Genomic DNA, 26,684 nt, shown 5'->3' with positions numbered 1-26,684 from the left:
AGCTTCTGATAGGCTAATTGACATAATTTGAGTCAATTGGAGGTGTACCTGTGGATGTATTTCAAGGCCTACCTTCAAACTCAGTGCCTCTTTGCTTGACATTATGGGAAAATCAAAAGAAATCAGCCAAGACCTCAGAAAAAAAATGTGTAGACCTCCACAAGTCTGGTTCATCCTTGGGAGCAATTCCCAAATGCCTGAAGGTACCACGTTCATCTGTACAAACAATAGTACGCAAGTATAAACATCATGGGACCACGCGGCCGTCATACCGCTCAGGAAGGCGACGCGTTCTGCCTCCTAGAGATGAATGTACTTTTGTGCGAAAAGTGCAAATCAATCTCAGAACAACAGCAAACAACCTTGTGAAGATGCTGGGGGAAACAGGTACAAAGGTATCTATATCCACAGTAAAACGAGTCCTATATTGACATAATCTGAAAGGCCGCTCAGCAAGGAAGAAGCCACTGCTCAAAAAACGCCATAAAAAAGACAGACTACGGTTTGCAACTGCACATGGGGACAAATATCGTACTTTTTGGAGAAATGTCCTCTGGTCTGATGAAACAAAAATAGAACTGTTTGGCCATAATGACCATCATTATGTTTGGAGGAAAAAGGGGGAAGCTTGCAAGCTGAAGAACACCATCCCAATCGTGAAGCACGGGGGTGACAGCATCATGTTGTGGGGGTGCTTTGCTGCAGGAGGGACTGGTGCACGTCACAAAATAGATGGCATCACGGGGAAGGAAAATTGTGGATTTTTTGAAGCAGGATCTCAAGACATCAGTGAGGATGTTAAAGCTTGGTCGCAAATGGGTCTTCCAATGACACCAAGCATACTTCCAAAGTTGTGGCAAAATGGCTTAAGGACAACAAAGTCAAGGTATTGGAGTGGCCATCAGAAATCCCTGACCTTAATCCTACAGAAAATGTGTGGGCAGAATTTAAAACGTGTGTGCGAGCAAGGAGGCCTACAAACCTGACTCAGTTGCACCAGCTCTGTCAGGAGGAATGGGCCAAAATTCACCCAACTTATTGTGGGAAGCTTGTGGAAGGCTACCCGAAACATTTGACCCAAGTTAAACAATTTAAAGGCAACGCTACCAAATACTAACTGAGTGTATGTAAACTTCTGACCCACTGGGAATGTGATGAAAGAAATAAAAGCTGAAATAAATCATTCTCTCTACTATTGTTCTGACATTTCACATTCTTAAAATAAAGTGAGGATCCTAACTGACCTAAAACAGGGAGTTTTTACTTGGATTAAATGTCAGGAATTGTGAAAAACTGAGTTTAAATGTATTTGGCTAAGGTGTATGTAAACTTCCGACTTCAACTGTATGTGTTTCTGCTGCAGGCTTGGACAAGTCTCTGATATTCGGGTGGTTCTTCATGGTCTCCTCATACTTCTGTCCACAGAACTTCTCTACTGTCACACTGCGTATAGTACCTGGATCCAAACAGTGAGGAGCTATGCCTGGGGTGGGAACAACACACAAACAAACCTTTTGGTTCAGTTTCATGCATGCGAGACACTCTAACCCATTGCTATCGTCACCGTTTTACCACAAACAACAATACAAGACATGTTTTAGGTTTACATAATAAGCAAAGGTATACATGACTTCTACTGTGTTTCTTACTGGTTGTCCTTACCATATCCATCTGGATTGGAACGTGGGGTGAAGAAACTCTGGACTCCACAGGTACTACAAAATGTGTGCTTGCCAATATGTGTATTAAATGTATATGTGTTAATATTCTCCAAACCCTGAAACAAGAAATTAACCAAATTAACATTCAAACTGACCAACCTGGTAGAGCTATTACCAAACTTCACCCTGTAAAAATGTTGTATTACCTGTAAAAGGGTAAACTGATTTTCTGGCACAATGAAATGATGGTTTTGCTTCTTGGTGCAGATGCTACAGCTAGATAAAGAAACCAGAATGAGTCATATTGTGATGGACATAGTAAGTTATAATTCCGTAATAGAAATATGATTGTAAAATAATCAAGACAGTTCATCTACAGAGATTTTGTCATTTGGGCAGGAAGTAAGTAAACATTGTCTGAGCCAGAACAGCCCATAGTTTCCTTTTATTTTTGCTCATTCTCAAACCTGTATCTCTAATTCTCCATCACTATAAATTGGGGTCCCAGATTTGCATTGTTTTTCTTTCTGTTATCCTCCCAAGACCCAGCAATTCATTTTTTCCTCTCTAGTGGACATCAGTTCTTGGTCCGTATCTCTGAGGCCGTACAAGCCACTGTATTAAGAACTGTTGTCCCTTTGAGAGGACATTCTGGGCTTTTCAATGATTTCACGTGTGGGGGTGTGACCTTGACAACCCTATATTCCTGGTTCTTTAAAACAATTGCACATTTGAAAATAAGTGTAATTATGAATTGTAACTTTTGTGAGTTGGAAATTCACATTGTTTCTAGGAAATTAATATCTCAGGAATAGTGAAGGGAGTCGTCAAGACTGTGTAATCATTTTTTCACATTAAATAAGAGCTTATTAAGAAATATCCTGTAGTGGACACCCGGATGCCACAACTATGTATTTCACCTACTGTACCCATGTAAATGTTTTCATATTTATGTCCTAATGACCACTACAGAGGGCAATTTTGCACTTACAATAAAATATTAATATTTTTAGACATTTTTAGTTTTGTTTTTTCACCCCAAACACTAATGTAAATAATCCCAAACATGTTTTATTCCAGCTCTCAGGATTATAGCCTGCCCTTTCTATTGCTGTAGCAGTGAACCGTATCTGTAATGGATCACTGTTGAAATGTTGCAGATCATACTCGCAGTCGAAAACCAGAAGGTCTGGGGAATTCCAGACTTCGAATCTGACAGCCCCACAATGGCATCCGCCTGTGTGCTTCACTCGTTCCACCCTGTGTGAAGCAACACAACACATTTAGACTGTTCATGAGGCATGGCATAACTTCAATAAGAGTTTAATTCTGTTCATAGACAAGACATTTTGCTACGCACCGTTTTTCCATGGCAACGTTTAATGAAATTGAAAACAAATTCCAGTGTATTCCATTAAATATTTTGGAAATCGATTATCAGAAATGTAAGTAAGTTAAAATCCCTCAAGCACTACTGTAGTTTGTCGGTTGATATTGCGAGAGAAAGTCCCTTATTGCCTGTGAGCAATATGAGATGGCTCTAAATATGGCTCTGCATTACATTGCCAACTTCTGCTGGAACCATGTCCGACTCCACTCTCACCATGCATGCTGAATCATGCTTTCCCAAAATATTGATACTCTTCATTCTTGTCACCAGAGGGCCATGCTCTGTCACCGTAGGCCCATTCAACTACTGTGGTTTCACTGCCTCTATCAAAGAGTACCAATATAAAAAACATTTTGCATAATGAAAACTTGAAATGAATTGTGAACTTGCAGAAAGAAATACACAGACACTTAGATATTGGTTGTGACCAAACAGAGTAGGTTTGGTCTTTTTATTTCAGATTTTTGGGGGAAAGTTGATTTGTTTTAAGAAACAGTTGGCTCAGTAATACAATATGGGACTGTTTGTTTCTATCTCAGCTGTGTGTGTCTGCTACAGGCTTGGATCTATGGCTTGGACATGCCTTTGATAGTCTGGTGGTTCTGCATGCTCTCCTCCCACTTATTTCCACAGAACTTCTCTACTGTCACACTGTGTACAGTACCTGGGTCCAGACAGTGAGGAGCAACGCCTGGGGAAAAACAAACACACACATACACAAACCAGTCTGTTAACTTTCATGCATGGGACACATTCCAACAGCCCATCCTCCTTGTTTAACCACAAATATTACATGGTACGTCAGCATAAAGAAAAAGCCAACATGCATGATTGATACTGGTCGTCCTTACCATATCCATCAGGATTGGAGCGTGGGGTGTAGAAACTCTGGACTCCACAGATCCTACAGAATGTGTGCTTGGCAGCGTGTGTATTGAATGTATATGTGGTCAGATGATCCCAACCCTGTAAAACAAGAAAATCAACTAAGTTAAACATTCATTCATTGCAGGATTCACTAGCAATTAACTTGAACCATATATAAATACATTTTGAGTGAATCTGTTAGAAACCTCTATAAATTGTCCTACCTGTAAAAGGGTAAACTGATTTTTTGGCACAATGAAATGATGGTTCTGCTTCTTGGTGCAAATACTACAACTAGATAATGAAACATGAGTGAGTAATTTTGTCATTCTCCATTTTCCCCCCCATTCATTACAAAGTGTGATGATATTATGTCCAGTTAATAACAATATAACAAACTAGTCATGTCAGTTCCCCATCTTTGTGATTTGAGCCGTTTCTTCTCATTATCAGTCAGACCTGTCCCACAGGGCACAGACGTCAGTTCAACTTCTAGTTATTTACATTTGGTTGAGTTGTCAACTACCGTGAATGCAACGTGTAATCAACCAAAAAGGTCACCCTTTCATTTGATTTAGGTTTAAAGGTTGGGTGACGAAATTCTCTTAGTTTTATGACATTTTGCAAATCCACTTGCCGCATTCACATGCTAGTCGGAAACTAGGACATGTCCAACTTGCTATTAGTTGAAAACGGTATGTGTTAACTACAACCAGTTAGCAAGTCGGACATTTCAGTATCTAGTTCCGACTAGCACGTGAACAAGGCAACTCAGTTTTCCACATTGATTCAACGTCATCACCTTGAATTCTGTGGTTGCAATGACCTGGAAACAACGTTGATTTAAACCGTTTTTGCCCAGTGGGGTATCTATTCCATATATAATAAAAGGAAGGCCTATATGTACAGTGTTTATTAAACCATTCTGTAGTGGCTCAATGTGAAAATATTAGATTATCTTTGTGTTAGGTATGTCAAGTATTAGGCTACTGGAATGAGATAAAGAACCGCCATACTCGCAATCGAAAACAAGAAGGTCTGGGGAATTCCAGACTTCGAATCTGACAGCCCCACAATGGCATGCGCCTGTGTGCTTCACGTGATCCATTCCCAGTCCCACCCTGTGTAAAGACAACACAACCTATTTAGACTGTTCGTGAAGCATTACTTCATGCTTCTTTTCAAAACTGACAGAGGCTTTGTTTTCGGGGTATACGCACCGTTTTCCCGTGCAACGTTTCAATGGAATGGAAAGCAAATTCCAGTGTATTGTATTCCGTGAAATATTCCACCAACCAAGATAGTGACGCGTCGCTTATCAAGGTTACGCCGCGTTCAAAACAACTGGGAACTCAGAGAAATATGAGATCAAATCGAGACGTCAGTGATCTTCAGGTCGGAAAGTCAGAGCTCTAGAAAGAGGCCCGAGTTCCCGAGTTGGAATTCTGAGTTGGATGACCGGTCAAATCGTTTTTCCCAGTAGGCGCTCGTTTTTACCGAGTTCACAGTTGTTTTTAACGCACTGAAGTCGGAGGTCAAAGATTTCCGAGTTCCGAGCTTCCGGTTTTGAACGCGGCATTATTGCGAAACAACTTCCCTTGCTTACGTGGAATCACGTCGAGTCTGCCAGTGTTGCCACCTTCTGTATCCATGTCCCTCCCACATTACATGCTGAATCATGCTGTCCCAAAACACTGATACTGTATACAAAGCTCATTAGTAGCTTGGTAACAGTTGACAAACACTCAAACAAGTTTAATTTAATTATATTATATGCTATTCACCACAACATTTGATTGGATTATCGCATGAATAAAGAACAATACATTTCTAATTAATAGGGATGATTACATAATTGAGTAGAGGGTTATAAGAAAGTTATCCAAAAAGGGCTGTGGTTACTATTGTACACAATAAAAGTATATCCACATCTGTCTGTTGTGAGATCTCTAGTCAATCTTTTCTCATATTTTGTAAAACAATCATTTACAGGAAGCAGTTCTTTACATACAGTACTCAACATAGACTTATGGAACATGTTTTGCATGAAAAGTTGTCCTCCCTCCCATAATTACAAACAGCCAGACTGGGTTGCAAAATACAGCAGGCTTGCACAAACACATTCCAGTTCAGCTCAACTGGTCTTGAGGAAGGAGTGACGTGGCGATCACGCGTTGGGATTGAGTCACATGAAGAACCAACAGTCCACAGTGCTGCTGTGTATCCGTATGAGAATATTGTGACTGACCTAAATGACAGACCAGACAAACCAAGCCACTCCTTACCCTCAATATACTGTTGGCCAGTTATTGATTCCCTGGAAGGCAGAGGAATATCAAACTTGGCCCTCAGCTGCTCAAAACACTGACTGTTCACATTAAATGAAAATGCTTGAATTTGATTATGTCACAAATATAAGTTAACATGTACTGTATATTCTAGCTAAAGTGTCTGGACGGTGCTCTGTATGGACATGTCACAGATACTTTCATACTGCCAAAACAGTGTGCCTAAAAATAACTGATAATAACTGCTTGGTCATTATGACACCAGTCTGTGCCTCTTCTTGAAATAAAACAGAAGGACTATAGCATTTAACCTTTATTTAACTAGGCAAGTCAGTTAAGAACAAATTCTTATTTACAATAACGGCCTACCAAAAGGCAAAAGGCCTCCTGCGGGGACGGGGGCTGGGATTAAAAAGAAAAATATAGGACAAAACACACATCACGACAAGAGAGACCCCACAACACTACATAAAGAGAGACCTAAGACAACAACATAGCATGGCAGCAACACATAACACAGCATGGTAGCAACACAACATGACAACAACATGGTAGCAACACAACATGGCAGCAGCACAACATGGTAGAAGCACAAAACATGATACAAACATTATTGGGTACAGACAACACAAAGGCAAGAAGGTAGAGACAACAATACATCAAGTGAAGCAGCCACAACTGTCAGTAAGAGTGTCCATGATTGAGTCTTTGAATTAGGAGATAAAACTGTCCAGTTTGTGTTTTTTGCAGCTCGTTCCAGTCGCTATTTGCAGCGAACTGAAAAGAGGAGCGACCCGGGGATGTGTGTGCTTTGGGGACCTTTAACAGAATGTGACTGGCAGAATGGATGTTCTATATGGAGGATGAGGGCTGCAGTAGATATCTCAGATAGGGGGGAGTGAGGCCTAAGAGGATTTTATAAATAAGCATCAACCAGTGGGTCTTGCGATGGGTATACAGAGATTACCAATTTACAGAGGAGTATAGAGTGCAGGGATGTGTCCTATAAGGAGCATTGGTGGCAAATCTGATGGCCGAATAGTAAAGGACATCTAGCCGCTACAGGAACAACATGTGTTAAATAATGTATTCAAAGAAAAGTCTGTGATGGTTATGGAAAATAATTCAAACTCCATCAAGAGTGTAATATCAATCCAAACCTGATTGCCATTGTGTCAGGATGGTAAAGATCACAACTGGGTTGATATGTATCTCACCCTGAATCAAGAGTCAAAGGAGTTGTTCAAAGATGAAACAATGTAATTCATTATGATGAGTGACACAGTAGAAGGTTTTTTTTTGTACATTTATTTGGCAGCACTTACTTGTGTTGTCTTACCAAGAAACCTGTATTTACCATGAGGGTTGTTCAGCCAGTTTGTACAACGCTATGACTAGCCTATCCATTACAATCCTGAAGTTGGTTACTCTGAAAATACTTATTCCCTTCAAACCTGTACGTTTCTTTTTTACTCATTCTGCTGTGTCTCTAAATATCTCATTAATTTCTCTAGGTAGCGCTCTGCAGAGCAGGAAAGGTAGAGAGCCGTACTGGCAGTTAGTCCATGAGCCAGGGCCCAGGGGGGTTGGTTGGGCTCACTTGGGCTGACAATGTCTCATAGTGATTTTCTTGAAGGTCTACAGTATGTCCCTAAGAGTTGGAAAATGTTTTATACCAGTGCAGCAATGTGTTATCAGTCTTTCTTCCATCCCTCCATCCAATGCATTTTTCCCATAGGGATTTTACCCTATGACAAACAATGTCAGTATACAACAAGTTATTGCTCACATATACCCTTTAATCAAAAAAAGGAAACCCTGATACATTTTCATCTTTGTTTGCAAGTGGTTCTGAAAGGTCATGAAATTACCTTTCAAATTATATATAACATCACCAATTTTGAAAGTACCAGCTACAACTATTGTTAAAAAATAGCCCATATTGTGCCATTGACATTAGAATGTTGGAAGCTTAGCCATAGATTCCCATGTAGTGGGGAAGCTATGTTTTTGAATTGTAACTTTAGTGATAGAGGCACCGCATTTCACACACATAGCTAGAACTGTAATGTGTCTGTGTGTAGCTAGTGAGATGAGTCAGGCGCAGGACAGCAGATATGAGAAATGAAAGCAATTTTACTCAATAATAAAACAATACACATCGTATAAATACAAGGCCACAAATACGGACCGCAATACAATAAACAATTACTCACAAACAAACATGGGGGAACAGAGGGTTAAATAATGAAAAAGTAATTGGGGAATTGAAACCAGGTGTGTAAGACAAAACAAATGAAAAGTGGATCGGCGATGGCTAGAAGGCCGGTGATGTCGACCACCGAACGCCGCCCGAACAAGGAGAGGGACCGACTTCGGTGGAAGTCGTGACAAGAACAGGGTTTGCCTCTTGGTGGCCATCACAAGATTAATGTATTAATCCCACAGAAGCCTTTTTCCAATATGGCCGCTAAACAACTCAATGGTTGGATCGATTTCACATGACCATACCTGTATGAAATATAATTGAATAATTTCTGAATATGTTTCAAACCATAATTGCAATACTTAATCTTCAAACATGTAAAATTGATTTATACATGTAAATAGTCATGGATGTGGGCTGATTAAAATGATAAACAATGTTATCCTTTAACTCCTTTCATTATAAGGGCTATAAACCTGTCCCTACATTCCATTACAATGTAGTAAAATTAATTGTTGAACCTGTTGAGGCCAATTATATAACTTTTAGTAGTCTAGTAACAGACCAATCTGCTATGGGCCCATAGTAAGAATATCTCTTAATTAAGCCTAGCTATGTGTAATAGTTTGCTGCTCTCATCATCAAGATATTTGTTTAAAACCTATTGGCATCCTTATGGATGCCTGTCACGAACCTCCAGCGGAACATCCAGCTGGACACTGGTGGAGTAGACTCTACACGTGATGCTCGCTCGATGTCTGCGTCCACCTCCCACCTCACCGGTGCCACCAGACAAGAGGCCGGAAGGATGGGAGTAGGATCGATGGACCGCTCCTCCTCCTCGGGACAGTGCGTCTGCCTTAGTGTTCTGGGAACCTGGTCTATAGGAGATAGTAAACCTAAATCGGTGATAAACATAGCCCACCTTGCCTGACGAGTGTTCAGTCTCCTCGCCGCCCGGATGTACTCCAGATTACGGCTCAGTCCAGATGAGAAAAGGATGGTGAGCCTTTTCAAGCCAATGTCTCCACACCTTCAGAGCTCTAACGACAGCCAACAACTCCCGATCCCCCACGTCATAGTTCCGCTCCGCCGGGCTGAGCTTCCTCGAAAAGAAAGCACAGGGGCAGAGCTTCGGTGGCGTGCCCGAGTGCTGTGAGAGCACGGCTCCAATCCCAGCCTCAGACGAGTCCACCTCCACTATGAATACCAAAGAGGGATCCGGATGCGCCAGCACGGGAGCCGAGGTAAACAGAGCCTTCAGGCGATCAAATGCTCTGTCCGCCTCAGCCGACCACCCCAGATGCACCGGCTCCCCCTTCAGCAGTGACGTAATGGGAGCAGCCACCTGCCCAAAACCCCAATAAACCTCCGGTAGTAGTTGGCAAACACTAAAAACCGCTGCACCTCCTTTACCGTCGTTGGAGTCGGCCAATTACTCACGGCTGCAATGCTCACACTCCATCACCAACCCTGATGTGGAAATGCGGTACCCTAGGAAGGAGACGGCCTGTTTGAAGAACAAGTATTTCTCAGCCTTGACGTACAGGTCATGTTCCAACAGTCGCCCAAGTACCTTGCGCACCAGAGACACATGCGCGGCGCGTGTAGCGGAATAGACCAGAATGTCATCGATATAAACCACTACACCCTGCCCGTGCAGGTCCCTGAGAATCTTGTCTACAAAAGATTGGAAGACTGCTGGAGCATTCTTCAACCTGTACGGCATGACGAGGTACTCATAATGGCCGGATATGGTACTAAACGCTGTCTTCCACTCGTCTCCCTAATGGATACGCACCAAGTTATACGCGCTCCTGAGATCCAGTTTTGTGAAAAAGCGTGCCCCGTGAAATGACTCAATCGCGTGGCAATAAGAGGTAGCGGGTAACTGTACCCCACCGTGATGGAATTTAGACCTCTATAGTCAATGCACTGACGCAGACCCCCCTCTTCACAAAAAATAAACTTGAGGAGGCAGGTGATGTGGAAGGCCGAATGTACCCCTGACCCAGAGATTCAGAGACATATGTCTCCATAGCCACCATCTCCTCCTGTGTCAGGGGATACACGTGACTCCTGGGAAGTGTAGCGTCTACCAGGAGATTTATCGTACAATCCCCTCGTCGATGAGGTGGTAATTGGGTCGCCTTCTTTTTACAGAAGGCGATAGCCAAATCGGCATATTCTGAGGGAATGCGCACGGTGGAAATTTGGTCTGGACTTTCCACTGTCGTTGCACCGATGGAAACCCCTACACACCTGCCTGAGCACTCCTCTGACCACCCCTTTAGAGCTCTCTGTTGCCACGAAATCTTGGGGTTGTGACGGGCCAACCAGGGAATCCCCAGCACCACCGGAAACGCAGGAGAATCAATGAGGAAGAGACTAATTCTCTCCTCATGACCCTCCTGCGTAACCATGCCCAGTGGAGCCGTGGCCTCCCTGACTAGCCCTGACCCTAATGGTCGGCTATCTAAGGCATGCACGGAAGGCTTTATCAATCTGAACAAGGGGGATCCCTAAACTATGCGCAAAACCGCAGTCAATAAAATTCCCTGCTGCGCTTGAATCTACTAGCGCCTTATGCTGGGAATGAGGGGAAAATTTAGGAAAAGAAATTAACACATACATGTGACCAACAGGGGGCTCTGGGTGAGCCTGGTGCCGACTCACCTGGGGTGTCCGAGCAGTGCTCGGCCTGGCGTCCCCAGCACCGGTCAGCAGTGTGCCCTCTACCACCACAGCTGGTACAGGAAAGGGCTCCTCCTCCGGTCGCCCTCGCTGCAGCACCTCCTAGCTCCATGGGCGTTGGAGTGGAGGGGCTGGGGGATGAAACTGACAGGGCCCGATCCGGACGTCCGCGGGTCGCCAGCAAGTTGTCCAACCGAATGGACATGTCTATCAGCTGGTCCAAGGAGAGGGTGTGTCTCTACAGGCTAGCTCCCTACAGACGTCCTCGCGCAAACTGCACCTATAGTGATCGATCAGGGCCCTGTCGTTCCATCCAGCGCCAGTGGCCAAGGTCCGGAACTCTAGGGTGAAGTCCTGTGCGCTCCTCTTCACCTCCGGAGGTAGGTGAAGGAATCAGGCGCAGGAGAGCAGAGATGTCTGAGATGCGTACTTTTAATAGGCAAGTCCACCAAATACAGGTATGGCACAATACAAAAATCAAACGCCCTCGACAACAGAGAAACTCGTTACTCAAGCCAGGAGGAACAAACAAAGCTCCTAAATAACACACTCCTATTAAATGCGTGAAACAAAAATGGGCACAACCTTAACCGAGCAACATCACAATAAAATAATCCCGCACAAACCTAGGCAGACAACAGGGTAAATTATACACACAGAAATGAAGGCAAATGAAACCAGGTGTGAAAGAACCAAAGACAAAACAAACAGAAAAGGAAAAAAGGATCGGGGATGGCTAGTAGGCCGGCGACGCTGTCCGCCGAGCGCCGCCCGAACAGGGAGAGGAACTACCTTCGGTGGAAGTCGTGACACATTGAGTTGTTAAAAGGCTTTTGTGGGGTTAATACGTGAATCCTGTGATGGCCCTGTATCTACAAATCTTTTTCAAACCTTGTTCTAACTGTCTGTGTGAAATATGGTGCCTCTATCACCAAAGTTACAATCCAAAAACATAGCTGCCCAACTATATGGAATTATATGGCTAAACTTCCAATATTCTCATGTCAATGGCACAATATGGGCCATTTTGAAACAATAGTTGTAGCTGGTGTTTTCTTAGTTGGCTTTATTATATATAATTTGAAAGGTAATTTCACGACCTTTCAGAACCACTTGTCAAACAAAAATTTTAATGTATCAGTTTCCTTTGTTAAGCGATTTATACAGGTCATTCTGACATGTACCCTAGAGGGTCTGTTGACCTGAACATTCCAAAAAAGGTGTCTGATGGATAGCTGTGAATCTAAGCTTTTCAATGATATATGATTAAAGGGTATATGTGAGCAATAACTTTGTATACTGACATTGCTTGCCATAGGGTAAAATCCCTATAGGAAAAATTAATGGGGTGGAGGGATGAAACTAAAGCACACACATCCTTGGGTCGCTCCTCTTTTCAGTTCGCTGCAACTAGCGACTGGAACGAGCTGCAAAAAACACTCAAACGGGACAGTTTTATCTCCATCTCTTCATTCAAAGACTCATTCATGGACACTCTTACTGACAGTTGTGGTTGCTTCCCATGATGTATTGTTGTCTCTACCTTCTTGCCTTTGTGCTGTTGTCTGTGCCCAATAATGTTTGTACCATGTTTTGTGCTGCTACCATGTTGTTCTGCTGCCATGTGTTGCTACCATGTTGTTGTCATGTTGTGTTGCTACCGTGCTGTGTTGTCATGAGTTGCTGCCATGTTGTTGTCTTAGGTCTCTCTTTATGTAGTGTTGTGGTGTCTCTCTTGTCGTGATGTGTGTTTTGTCCTATATATATATTTTGTCCCAGTCCCCATCCCCGCAGGAGGCTTTTTGCCTTATGGTAGGCCGTCATTGTAAATAAGAATTTGTTCTTAACTGACTTGCCAAGTTAAATAAAGGTTAAATAAAAAATGTATGAAAGAAAGAGTGATAACATAGAGAAAGCTACCATTGCTGCACTGCTATCACACATTTTCCAACTCTAGGGACATAGACCTTCAAGAAAATCACTATGAAACATTGTAGGCCCAAGTAAGCCCGACTGCCCAAATTTGGGGGTCTGGCTCATGGACTAAGTAGTGTCAGCTTTTTCAGCCTGGCCTACTTTACATGTGCAGACAAAGCAGCTGGTAGCATATGTTGGGAAACACGTTCCCATCTGCTGGAGGCTGGACCTCATGCTGGACGTTTCTGCTCTATATTAAGAAGTATGTTGGATGAAAAGGTCTGCTACTGGTTGCTTTTTTATGATTGGGAAATGCCATGACATTTGCTCTTTATGTATTATGTTTACAGAAACAAATGTGAACAACTGACAAATAATTGTATTTGACAGGTTGTGCCATATAGCTTTAACGAAGGGATTGTCTTGGTATTGATACAGTATGAGTAGGCCTATATCAATAGGAGGATATGAGACAGACAGTACATATTGTCTAAAAAGGTTCCATTGTTTCATTAATAATCCCCCAACACTGAACAAGGCAAATAATAATTTGAGCCTCAAACTATTTTTACAGTTGATCGGAAATGACACAAAACATTTTGGTTTGTTATGTAGTTGTCTTTTTTAACATCATATCAGTGTTGTTGGGAAAGTTCATGGTACTGTCAGACAAGACGTTCACATTCCAACGCAGCGATACATTAGCATCCACCAATCGTTAGTCAGACAAACAAGCGTCCAATCACAGATTCGGGGGATGGGTTCTTCACATGGATCGTTCCAGCAATTTCTAGAGACATCTCAGCACACAGCAGATAAATGTGACTCCGCCACGAGTAATGTTTTTAAATCAACCTGTCCTAATCGAGAGTTTGTATATGTGTTATAACATGTATATTTATTGCAACCGAAATTGATTAATGCAATGTAAATCGTAAATGTACAGGTTACAGAACGGACTATGTTTTCAATAGCGGATGGATATTGTCACAGGACGCTTTTCTACGTCACAACGTTTCCTTTGTATAAATACAGTCAGCGTTCCCTTCATAAGATATCATCAAGTCCATTGTCTACTTGGACATAGAAGGAAGAAGAAATTATTGAAGAAGATTTCGTGAAATTGTCTTTGAGGTCAATCGTAAGTACAATGATTTGAAATGTATAAGTTTAACTTTTAAAAAACAATTACAGATAGTATTTTGTTAGTTAACTACTGGGCTGGATTTACTTGCTTTTTTAAAATGAGTAAGGCACAAAAATGTAATATGTTGTGAGGAAAGAGCGAAACACGGTTGTTCAACACCATTCCAGTAACGTTAGACTGTCAGGTCGTTACTGGAATGGTGTTGAACAACCGTGTTTCGCTCTTCCCTCGCAACATATTAAATTGTTGTGCCTTACTCATTTAAAAAAGCCTCAATTGTACAAGTGAACGTTTTTGGGTAATATGTCTCCCTGGAAGTTTGTTAGCCGTAGTGACGGTTGTTAGTTTTCTCCCCCATTTTTATGCTGCTTCGCTAGCCAGCTGAACAAAGGGCACACTAGTTAGTGGGGGGGAAATGGCGCCCGTACGGAATCAAAACGGTTAACGTTACGCCACAGATAGAACAAAGAGACCGGATGTATAAATGTGAAGCATCCAAGCCCAGTGGGAGAAGATGGAAGATCTATTTTGGCCGACATTTTACACTTTCTCATCGACGAAACATTTTATCTTAAAGTTCTGTTCCAAAAACTAAAATCTGTTATGAACAGAGTTGACTACGTTTTTTTTATATAGACTTTACCGTCTTAAAGTTTAAAAAATCACGTTTAGGATCTAGCTAACTCGTGCTTGGCTCTGCCCACTTGACTAATTTGTCCCACTTGAAACTACAGGCTGTGGTATATCTTGGTTTAGTTATAATAAAATCTTCGGTTGCACAGTCCAACAAATTTGAGCTTGTGTAACGGATGTGAAATGGCAAGCTAGTTAGCGGGTACGCGCTAATAGCGTTTCAATCGGTTACGTCACTTGCTCTGAGACTTGCAGAGCAAGGGGAAACCCTACTTAAAGGGCCGCGGCTTTTGTGGAGCGATGGGTAACGCTTCGTGGGTGACTGTTGTTGTGTGCAGAAGGTCCCTGGTTTGAGGGGACGGTTTATAGTTATACTGTTACACTTGCATAATGGCAAATACATGAAATTAAAAGTTATTGGCATCAGAATAACAAGTTTGAGGTGTTACTTCACCGGAGTAATATTTTCACTTTGCGTTAACAATGGACGTTAGCATCGAGTGGTACACTAATTCAGTAGGGACATATTATTTGGTTTATTGTTATGATTAACTGATTTTTCACTTGATATTTTCAGGTGCAAAGATGCAGATCTTCGTGAAGACCCTGACAGGCAAGACCATCACCCTCGAGGTTGAGCCAAGCGACACCATTGAGAACGTGAAGGCCAAGATCCAGGACAAGGAGGGCATCCCCCCAGACCAGCAGAGGCTGATCTTCGCTGGCAAGCAGCTGGAAGATGGCCGCACCCTCTCAGACTACAACATCCAGAAAGAATCCACCCTCCATCTTGTGCTGCGTCTCAGGGGAGGCATGCAGATCTTCGTCAAGACCCTGACAGGCAAGACCATCACCCTCGAGGTTGAGCCAAGCGACACCATTGAGAACGTGAAGGCCAAGATCCAGGACAAGGAGGGCATCCCCCCAGACCAGCAGAGGCTGATCTTCGCCGGCAAGCAGCTGGAAGATGGCCGCACCCTCTCAGACTACAACATCCAGAAAGAATCCACCCTCCATCTTGTGCTGCGTCTCAGGGGAGGCATGCAGATCTTCGTCAAGACCCTGACAGGCAAGACCATCACCCTCGAGGTTGAGCCAAGCGACACCATTGAGAACGTGAAGGCCAAGATCCAGGACAAGGAGGGCATCCCCCCAGACCAGCAGAGGCTGATCTTCGCCGGCAAGCAGCTGGAAGATGGCCGCACCCTCTCAGACTACAACATCCAGAAAGAATCCACCCTCCATCTTGTGCTGCGTCTCAGGGGAGGCATGCAGATCTTCGTCAAGACCCTGACAGGCAAGACCATCACCCTCGAGGTTGAGCCAAGCGACACCATTGAGAACGTGAAGGCCAAGATCCAGGACAAGGAGGGCATCCCCCCAGACCAGCAGAGGCTGATCTTCGCCGGCAAGCAGCTGGAAGATGGCCGCACCCTCTCAGACTACAACATCCAGAAAGAATCCACCCTCCATCTTGTGCTGCGTCTCAGGGGAGGCATGCAGATCTTCGTCAAGACCCTGACAGGCAAGACCATCACCCTCGAGGTTGAGCCAAGCGACACCATTGAGAACGTGAAGGCCAAGATCCAGGACAAGGAGGGCATCCCCCCAGACCAGCAGAGGCTGATCTTCGCCGGCAAGCAGCTGGAAGATGGCCGCACCCTCTCAGACTACAACATCCAGAAAGAATCCACCCTCCATCTTGTGCTGCGTCTCAGGGGAGGCATGCAGATCTTCGTCAAGACCCTGACAGGCAAGACCATCACCCTCGAGGTTGAGCCAAGCGACACCATTGAGAACGTGAAGGCCAAGATCCAGGACAAGGAGGGCATCCCCCCAGACCAGCAGAGGCTGATCTTCGCCGGCAAGCAGCTGGAAGATGGCCGCACCCTCTCAGACTACAACATCCAGAAAGAATCCACCCTCCATCTTGTGCTGCGTCTCAGGGGAGGCATGCAGATCTTCGTCAAGACCCTGACAGGCAAGACCATCACCCTCGAGGTTGAGCCAAGCGACACCATTGAGAACGTGAAGGCCAAGATCCAGGACAAGGAGGGCATCCCCCCAGACCAGCAGAGGCTGATCTTCGCCGGCAAGCAGCTGGAAGATGGCCGCACCCTCTCAGACTACAACATCCAGAAAGAATCCACCCTCCATCTTGTGCTGCGTCTCAGGGGAGGCATGCAGATCTTCGTCAAGACCCTGACAGGCAAGACCATCACCCTCGAGGTTGAGCCAAGCGACACCATTGAGAACGTGAAGGCCAAGATCCAGGACAAGGAGGGCATCCCCCCAGACCAGCAGAGGCTGATCTTCGCCGGCAAGCAGCTGGAAGATGGCCGCACCCTCTCAGACTACAACATCCAGAAAGAATCCACCCTCCATCTTGTGCTGCGTCTCAGGGGAGGCATGCAGATCTTCGTCAAGACCCTGACAGGCAAGACCATCACCCTCGAGGTTGAGCCAAGCGACACCATTGAGAACGTGAAGGCCAAGATCCAGGACAAGGAGGGCATCCCCCCAGACCAGCAGAGGCTGATCTTCGCTGGCAAGCAGCTGGAAGATGGCCGCACCCTCTCAGACTACAACATCCAGAAAGAATCCACCCTCCATCTTGTGCTGCGTCTCAGGGGAGGCATGCAGATCTTCGTCAAGACCCTGACAGGCAAGACCATCACCCTCGAGGTTGAGCCAAGCGACACCATTGAGAACGTGAAGGCCAAGATCCAGGACAAGGAGGGCATCCCCCCAGACCAGCAGAGGCTGATCTTTGCCGGCAAGCAGCTGGAAGATGGCCGCACCCTCTCAGACTACAACATCCAGAAAGAATCCACCCTCCATCTTGTGCTGCGTCTCAGGGGAGGACCTTAAGTTTCCCCTGCTTTTTTCAAAAGTTACTGATTTATAGTTTTTTTAATTCTTAAAGCCATAAAGGCAAAATAAAGGTATTTCATTTATTTTGTCTTCAGTTTTCTTTCATAGCTTTGAGATGTTCTTATACAGACAATGCAACGTGTATATCTTAAATTGATTGCATGAGGTGTCTTTCATGATGTTTAAGAAACTTGGTATGTTGTCACACTTGTAATGAAACAATGCTATTTTATTTAAGCTTTTTATATGACTTATACCCATGCATGTTGGGTGGGCGGGAGCACATCACTCTTAATACTTGCCAATGCCTTTTACGGCAGATCACAGGGCGGACAAGTTAATTTAGTGAAGAAAAAAATAATCTGCTGTATTACTTCCCATTGGTTAAAAGCTGGAGATTCAAGTGCTTTGATGGGTTTCATTGTAAATAAATTGCACTGAATATAGGGTACCATGGTTACTGACATTTGATAGCATACTCAGCCCCCCAAAGGGCAATATGTGGCTAATTACTACAATAAGTTCTGTGAAGAGACAGCTTGTTTACATAAAATGGCTGGGAATGTAACTGCCATATTCCTAGCCTCCCTTTTCCCAAATTGTCCTCTACAACTAGCTAGGGTAATTGCCTACAATGGCAATACAGATCACTTTGGGGTAGTATGCTATCAGTTAGTCATTTTGGCTATTTAATACTTTCAAGTGAGAATTGGGCAGAGAATGATAGCGTACAACCATTTTTTTTAAATATACAAAAATGGGATTGTGTAGGCCCAGTAGTTAGCTGCATGGCAAAAAACTAGCTGAAAACTTCTTAGATTTTAATTTAGTTCAACTACCAAGCTACTGCAAAATGTAGTTCAATTACTAGTTACACAATATATAAAGGAAGCATCGGCAGTTTTGTTCCTGAATTCCTATTAATGAGCCTTTGCCGCCCCCTGTTGACAAAAGCTAAAAAAACTGGCAGCAAAACCAAAGTTGTACGGAAAAAGTTTTCAGTCCACTGATGGTTGAACAAGTAAAAGTAAAGTTAACATAATAGAAAATTACTCAACTGAAAGTCACCCAGTAAAATACTAGAGTAAAAGTATCTGAATTTGAATGTACTCAAGTAGCCTAACAATAGTGGGAAAAGGACTCATTTGCCATACTTGAGTAAAAGTAAATGCTATACATATAATTGCCAGGCAGCACGATTACATTTTTATTTTATTTGCTCACAGCCTGCTTGCCGTCTCTGTTCAACTATTACTGTACATTTCACTCCTTGCAATTTATGTCGCTTTACCAGCAATCACATTCTAACCTTAGGCATTCTGACATACATTTCATTGTAAACATAAACATTGGGCGTGAGCTAGGAACGTAGGGTGTGGGGAGAACAAATTATTCCCGTTTATTGCATTTTTACCACCAGCCTATGTGATCACATCACACCAAAGGAGCTCACGACATTCAAACTTCCCGCCAGTTCATTGTGAACACTAGCCTAGTTTTTATCCAGCAAGCAAGAGCAGGGTGCTTCTTTCCTCAGTTTTTTTTATACTGAAAGGTCAGTGGAGAAGCTAGCGGAAGGGAACAGTGAAGACTGTACATTCGAATTTTGTTCATAGGCTGGGGCTATTAATCCACCATTCGTATGCTAGCCTATATATTAGGCCTAACCTACTTGTGAATTTGGGCGACCAACACCTGTGCTGGAAGTAGTTCGTCCCAGGAGGGTGTTGGATTATTTATTTTTTTGCTGCGCTGCAGACATCTACAGTGCCTCGAAAATATTCAATCCCCTTGACTTTTTTTCAGATTTTGTTACATTACAGCCATATTCTAAAATGGATTAAATAAAACAAATCCTCAGCAATCTACACACAGTACCCCATAATGACAAATTGAAAACAGTAATGACAAAACAACATAAAGGCAAAACAGAAAAAAGAAAACAGAAATGCCTTATTTACATAAGTATTCAGACCCTTTGCTATGGGACTCGAAATTGAGCTCAGATGCATCCTGTTTCCATTGATCATTCTTGAGATGTTTCTACAACTTGATTGGAGTCCACCTGTGGTAAATTCCATTGATTGGACATGATTTGGAAAGGCACACACCTGTCTATATAAGGTCTCACAGTTGACAGTGCGTGTAAGAGCAAAAACCAAGCCATGAGATCGAAGGAATTGTCCGTAGAGCACCGAGACAGGATTGTGTCGAGGCAAAGGGGAAAGGGTACCAAAGAATGTCTGCAGCATTGAAGGTCCCAGTGGCCTCCATCATTCTTAAATGGAAGAAGTTTGGAACCACCAAGTCTCTTCCTAGAGCTGGCCACTCGGCCAAACTGAGCAATCGGGAGAGGAGGGCCTTGGTCAGGGAAGTGACCAAGAACCCGATGGTCACTCTGACAGAGCTCCAGAGTTCCTCTGTGGAGATGGGAGAACCTTCCAGCAGGACAACCATCTCTGCAGCACTCCATCAATCAGGCCTTTATGGTAGTATGGCCAGACATAAGCTACTCCTCAGTAAAAGACACTTGACAGCCAGCTTGGACTTTGCCAAAAGGCACCTAAAGACTCTCAGACCATGAGAAACAAGATTCTCTGGTCTGATGAAACCAAGATTGAACTATTGGCCTGAATACCAAGCGTCACATCTGGAGGAAACCTGGCACCATCCCTACGGTGAAACTATATGACATAAAATGCTGTGTAAAATAGCTAAAAGGCTATAAAGTAACATTAACTGTAAAGCTATCAGTCCCTAGTGGAAACATTTACAACTGCAATTAAGTTACATTATCTTTTTAATGTATTTTACCTCAGACAATTTGCTAGTGAAGTTGCTAGCTAGCAAGTTAGCATAAACTAGCACTAACTGGGATAGTCATTGTCTAAATGACAGGTAGAAACACATAACATTACTAAAAAAAATATCAAAATGTTTCTCTCTAAACAAGTGGATCTTTAGGTTTTCCTACTTGTGTATTTAAAAAAAAATAATAATAATTATAGACCTAACTTCATTTATTTACAACTTTTTCACATTTTCAAAGAATTTGATCAATTTACCACAAAATCGATATGTTGAAATATCTCCAAAAGTTGTGATGACACATCCGTTTTGTCACCAAAGCCCCATATACCACCCACCACTGCGACCTGTATGCTCTCGTCGGCTGGCCCTCACTACATATTCGTCGCCAGACCCACTGGCTCCAGGTCATCTAAGTCTTTGCTAGGTAAAGCTACGCCTTATCTCAACACCCACCCGTAGCACGTACTCCAGCAGGTATATCTCACTGGTCATCCCCAAAGCCAACACCTCCTTTGGCTGCCTTTCCTTCCAGTTCTCTGCTGCCAATGACTGGAACATCTCCCTCACTAACTTTAAGCATCAGCTATCTGAACAGCTTACCGATCGCTGCAGCTGTACACAGCTCATCTGTAAATAGCCCATCCAACTACCTACCTCATCCCCATATTGTTTTCATTAACTTTTTTTTGCTCTTTTGCACACCAGTATTTCTACTTGCACATCATCATCTGCACATCTATCACTCCAGTGTTAATTTGCTAAATTGTAATTACTTCGCTACTATGGTCTAGTTATTGCCTTACCTCCTTACTCCATTTGCACACATTGTATATAGATTTTTCTATTGTGTTATTGATTGTACTTTTGTTTATCCCATGTGTAACTCTGTGTTGTTGCTTATTGTCGCACTGCTTTGCTTTATCTTGGCCAGGTCGCAGTTGTAAATGAGAATTTGTTCTCAACTGGCCTACCTGGTTAAATAAAGGTGAAATAACATTTTCAAAAACAGAGGACATTTTTTTTGAGCAAGAGCAGTAACAGCCAGGGAAAGTGTTGGGGAAATAATTTGGTGACATCTTGTGGTCTTAATGTGCATTACAAGTCATTGAAATTACTTGGAAATAACATTGATTCAACCAGTGTGTGCCCAGTGTGTTCTCACAAGGGAATGACCATAGCAGGTTGTAAAGGTATTGTTTATTATTGTTCTTCAAATTATATATGGAAAATATTAATATTGTTTCCAACTACCAATCAGCAAATGCACTGTAAATTCAGCTGCAAATTGAACGTTGAGATTGCTGGAAGGCCAGTCTCTTTGTCAAATGACAGAAGTGGAAAGGAATGGAATGTTAGCTAAAAAGACTTGTCCCAAACTAGCACACTCCAACACTCAGACACAATTTACAAATGCAGTATTTGTGTTTAGTGAGTCAGCCACGTCAGAGGCAATGCGTTATATTAATAGGTTTGGAATTGGAACATATTCAAATCAAGTCAAATCAAACTTAATTTGTCACATGCGCCGAATACAAGTGTAGACCTTACCATGAAATGCTTACTTACAAGCCCTTAACCAACAGTGCAGTTCAAGAGTTAAGAAAACATTTACCAAATAAACTAAAGTAAAATAATAAAAAGTAACACAATAACATAACAATAACGAGGTTATATACAGGGGGTACTGGTACCGAGTCAGTGTGCGGGGGTACAGTTTAGTTGAGGTAATTTGTACATGTAGGTATGGGTGTTTATTATGCATAGATAATAAACAGCGAGTAGCAGCAGTGTACAAAACAAATGGGGAGGTGTCGATGTAAATAGTCCAGTGGCCATTTGGTTAATTGTTCAGCAGTCTTATGGCTTGGGGGTGGAAGCTGTTAAGGAGCCTTTTGGTCCTAGACTTGGCGCTCCGGTACCCCTTGCCGTGCGTTAGCAGAGAAAACAGTCTATGACTTGGGTGACTGGAGTCTCTGACAATTTTATGGGCTTTCCTCTGACACCGCCTATTATATAGGTCCTGGATGGCAGGAAACTTGGCCCCAGTGATGTACTGGGCCGTACACACGACCCTCTGTAGTGACTTACGGTCAGATGCCGAACAGTTGCCATACCAGGCGGTGATGCAACCGGTCAGGATTGCTGTCCTGCCTGAGCATTCTAAATGTAATGAGTAGCCTACTTTTGGGTGTCAGGAAAACTGTGGTAAAAAGTATATATTTTCTTAAGGAATGTACACTCTTAGAAAAAGGGTTCCAAAAGTGTTCTTCGGATGAATAACCCTTTTAGGTTCTAGATAGCACCCTTTTTTCTAAGAGTGTAGTGGAGTAAAAGTAAAGATATCCCAAAAAACTACTTACAGTGGGGAGAACAAGTATTTGATACACTGCCGATTTTGCAGGTTTTCCTACTTACAAAGCATGTAGAGGTCTGTAATTTTTATCATAGGTACACTTCAACTGTGAGAGACGGAATTTAAAACAAAATTCCAGAAAATCACATTGTATGATTTTTAAGTAATTAATTCGCATTTTATTGCATGACATAAGTATTTGATACATCAGAAAAGCAGAACTTAATATTTGGTACAGAAACCTTTGTTTGCAATTACAGAGATCATACGTTTCCTGTAGTTCTTGACCAGGTTTGCACACACTGCAGCAGGGATTTTGGCCCACTCCTCCATACAGACCTTCTCCAGATCCTTCAGGTTTCGGGGCTGTCGCTGGGCAATACGGACTTTCAGCTCCCTCCAAAGATTTTCTATTGGGTTCAGGTCTGGAGACTGGCTAGGCCACTCCAGGACCTTGAGATGCTTCTTACGGAGCCACTCCTTAGTTGCCCTGGCTGTGTGTTTCGGGTCGTTGTCATGCTGGAAGACCCAGCCACGACCTATCTTCAATGCTCTTACTGAGGGAAGGAGGTTGTTGGCCAAGATCTCGCGATGCATGGCCCCATCCATCCTCCCCTCAATACGGTGCAGTCATCCTGTCCCCTTTGCAGAAAAGCATCCCCAAAGAATGATGTTTCCACCTCCAAGCTTCACGGTTAGGATGGTGTTCTTGGGGTTGTACTAATCCTTCTTCTTCCTCCAAACACGGCGAGTGGAGTTTAGACCAAAAAGCTCTATTTTTGTCTCATCAGACCACATGACCTTCTCCAATTCCTCCTCTGGATCATCCAGATGGTCATTGGCAAACTTCAGACGGGCCTGGACATGCGCTGGCTTGAGCAGGGGGACCTTGCGTGCGCTGCAGGATTTTAATCCATGACGGCGTAGTGTGTTACTAATGGTTTTCTTTGAGACTGTGGTCCCAGCTCTCTTCAGGTCATTAACCAGGTCCTGCCGTGTAGTTCTGGGCTGATCCCTCACCTTCCTCATGATCATTGATGCCCCACGAGGTGAGATCTTGCATGGAGCCCCAGACCGAGGGTGATTGACCGTCATCTTGAACTTCTTCCATTTTCTAATAATTGCGCCAACAGTTGTTTCCTTCTCACCAAGCTGCTTGCCTATTGTCCTGTAGCCCATCCCAGCCTTGTGCAGGTCTACAATTTTATCCCTGATGTCCTTACACAGCTCTCTGGTCTTGGCCATTGTGGAGAGGTTGGAGTCTGTTTGATTGAGTGGGTGGACAGGTGTCTTTTATACAGGTAACGAGTTCAAACAGGTGCAGTTAATACAGGTAATGAGTGGAGAACAGGAGGGCTTCTTAAAGAAAAACTAACAGGTCTGTGAGAGCCGGAATTCTTACTGGTTGGTAGGTGATCAAATACTTATGTCATGCAATAAAATGCGAATTAATTACTTAAAAATCATACAATGTGATTTTCTGGATTTTTGTTTTAAATTCCGTCTCTCACAGTTGAAGTGTACCTATGATAAAAAATTACAGACCTCTACATGCTTTGTAAGTAGGAAAACCTGCAAAATCGGCAGTGTATCAAATACTTGTTCTCCCCACTGTAAGTAATACTTAAAAGTATTTTTACTTTGTCACTTTACACCAGACTAGGCTATGTGGTGTTTTTTGAAATGCACTACATGACCAAGAGTATGTCAACACCTGTTCGTTGAACATCTCATTTCAAAATCATGTGCATTAATATGGAGTTGGTCCCCCTTTTGCTACTTTAACAGACTCCACTGTTCTGGGAAGGCTTTCCACTAGATGTTGGAGCATTGCTGCGGGGACTTGCATCCATTCAGTCACAAGAGCATTAGTGAGGTCGGGCACTAATGTTGGGTGATTAGGCCTGTCTCGCAGTCGGTGTTCCAATTCATCCCAAAAGTGTTCCATGCGGTTGAGGTCAGGGCTCTGTGCAGGCCAGTCAAGTTCTTCCACACCTATCTCGACAAACCATGTCTGTATGGACCTCACTTTGTGCACGGGGGCATTGTCATGCTGAAACAGGTAAGGGCCTACCATGAAAAACAGCCCCAGCATCACACCCTGATCTTTTTCACCTGTCCTTGTGATTGTCTCCACCCCCCTCCAGGTGTCGCCCATCTTCCCCATTATCCCCTGTGTATATATTCCTGAATTCTCTGCTTGTCCTTTGCCAATTTGTCTTGTTTGTCAAGTCAACCAACTTTAGTTTCTCAGCTCCTGTTTTTTCCCAGTCTCTCTTTTCTTGCCCTCCTGGTTTTGACCCTTGCCTGTCCTGACTCCGAGCCCGCCTGCCTGACCACTCTGCCTGTCCCTGAGCCTGCCTACAGACCTGTACCTTTGCCCCCCCGCTGGATTTTTGACCTCTGCTTAACCTGAGCCTGACTGCTGTCCGGTACCGTTGCCTCACCTCTGGTTACTGATCCCTGCCTGCCTTGACCTGTCTTGCCTTGTCCCTATTGGATCATTAAATTATTGTTTATTCAAAACAGTCTGCATCTGGGTCTTACCTTAAACCTGATACCCAGACCATTACTCCGCAAGCTTTATACCACTCCAGCCGACGCTTGGCATTGTGCATGGTGATCTTAGGCTTGTGTGCGGCTGCTCTGAAATGGAAACCCACTTCATGAAGCTCCCTACAAACAGTTATTGTGCTGATGTTGCTTCCAGAGGCAGTTTGGAACTCGGTAGTGAGTGTTGCACGCGAGGACATACGATTTTATGCGTTATGTGCTTAAGCACTCGGTGGTCCTGTTCTGTGAGCTTGTGTGGCCTACCACTTCGCAGCTGAGCCGTTGTTGCTCCTAGACGTTTCCACTTCACAATAACAGCAGTTACAGTTGACTGGGAAGACATTTGATTAACTGACTTGTCGGGAAGGTGGCATCCCATGACGGTGCCACATTTAAAGTCACTGAGCTCTTCAGTACGGGCCATAATACTGCCAATGTTTGTCTATGGAGATTGCATGGTTGTGTGTTCAATTTTTTACACCTGTCAGCCTTGGGCGTGGCTGAAATAGCCAAATCCACTAATTTGAAGAGGTGTCCACATAATTTTGGCCATGTAGTGTAGGACTGTATTATCTTACACTTGAATCTGAAATAGGATTGCCTAAACTTCCATTCCCCTCATGAAACAGGATTACTACCACACAGAAATGAGCTGACACAAGCAGCCTGTATAAAAGCTTTTCAACATATGCAGTGACCTTTCCAGCTAAAGTAATCAATACAGTGTTGGCAACCTGAGGAGGAGCCCACATAGTCCATACATACTACAGAATGAGAATTGAACTCCCTAAATGTCTGTAGTACACTCATGAACTGAACCTGACCTCAGAACTGTCGCCCACAGAGCGTGAGAAGAGCAGCCTGTGACCCCTAACATCTCTAACGGTCTACAGTATCTTTCAACCCAGTCTGTGGAAGTAGTTGATTCTGAAATTAGTCTGGGACTTTCTGGGAGATTTACAATAGTATTTTGTGTGAGAAATATTGTTGTGAAAAGGATTATTGCCTATAAATAAAATGTGACTGATTGAGATGGGACAGTATTGCAATTCAGGTGACCCAGTCCAGCAGTCTGCAATATCATATTACACACACACACACACACACACACACACACACACACACACACACACACACACACACACACACACACACACACACACACACACACACACACACACACACACACACACACACAGGGGCTAGGCCTAATGAGCACAATGTTTTTGTATTAATTAGACCTAACACCATATTGCTTGTTAGAATGTACATAATTTAGGTTATTACCCA

The 26,684-nt window shown here is 43.4% G+C and overlaps 1 protein-coding gene and 1 long non-coding RNA gene across 2 annotated transcripts; one reads left to right on the top strand and one right to left on the bottom strand.

Moving 5' to 3' along the window:
* Positions 1-3,717: 3,717 nt before the first annotated feature.
* On the bottom strand, positions 3,718-5,278 carry LOC139532281 (uncharacterized). Its single transcript, XR_011666534.1, has 3 exons — positions 5,139-5,278; positions 3,903-4,017; positions 3,718-3,742 (listed from the first exon to the last, which is right to left on the bottom strand). It is a non-coding gene; the product is annotated as an uncharacterized lncRNA (long non-coding RNA).
* An 8,558-nt stretch (positions 5,279-13,836) lies between these two features.
* On the top strand, positions 13,837-17,760 carry ubb (ubiquitin B). Its single transcript, XM_071329428.1, has 2 exons — positions 13,837-14,164; positions 15,381-17,760. The coding sequence occupies exon 2, from the start codon at positions 15,389-15,391 to the stop codon at positions 17,672-17,674; it is 2,286 nt and encodes a 761-aa protein (XP_071185529.1). The 5' UTR covers positions 13,837-14,164; positions 15,381-15,388; the 3' UTR covers positions 17,675-17,760.
* Positions 17,761-26,684: the final 8,924 nt, after the last annotated feature.

The sequence above is a fragment of the Salvelinus alpinus genome, chromosome 1 (assembly GCF_045679555.1).
Source record: "Salvelinus alpinus chromosome 1, SLU_Salpinus.1, whole genome shotgun sequence".
In the NCBI taxonomy this organism is placed as follows: domain Eukaryota; kingdom Metazoa; phylum Chordata; class Actinopteri; order Salmoniformes; family Salmonidae; genus Salvelinus; species Salvelinus alpinus.
This window is presented reverse-complemented; position numbering and strand designations above follow the sequence as displayed.

Coding starts and splice junctions, on each gene's coding strand:
- ubb (XM_071329428.1), top strand. CDS start 15,389: ATGCAGATCTTCGTGAAGACCCTGACAGGCAAGACCATCACCCTCGAG.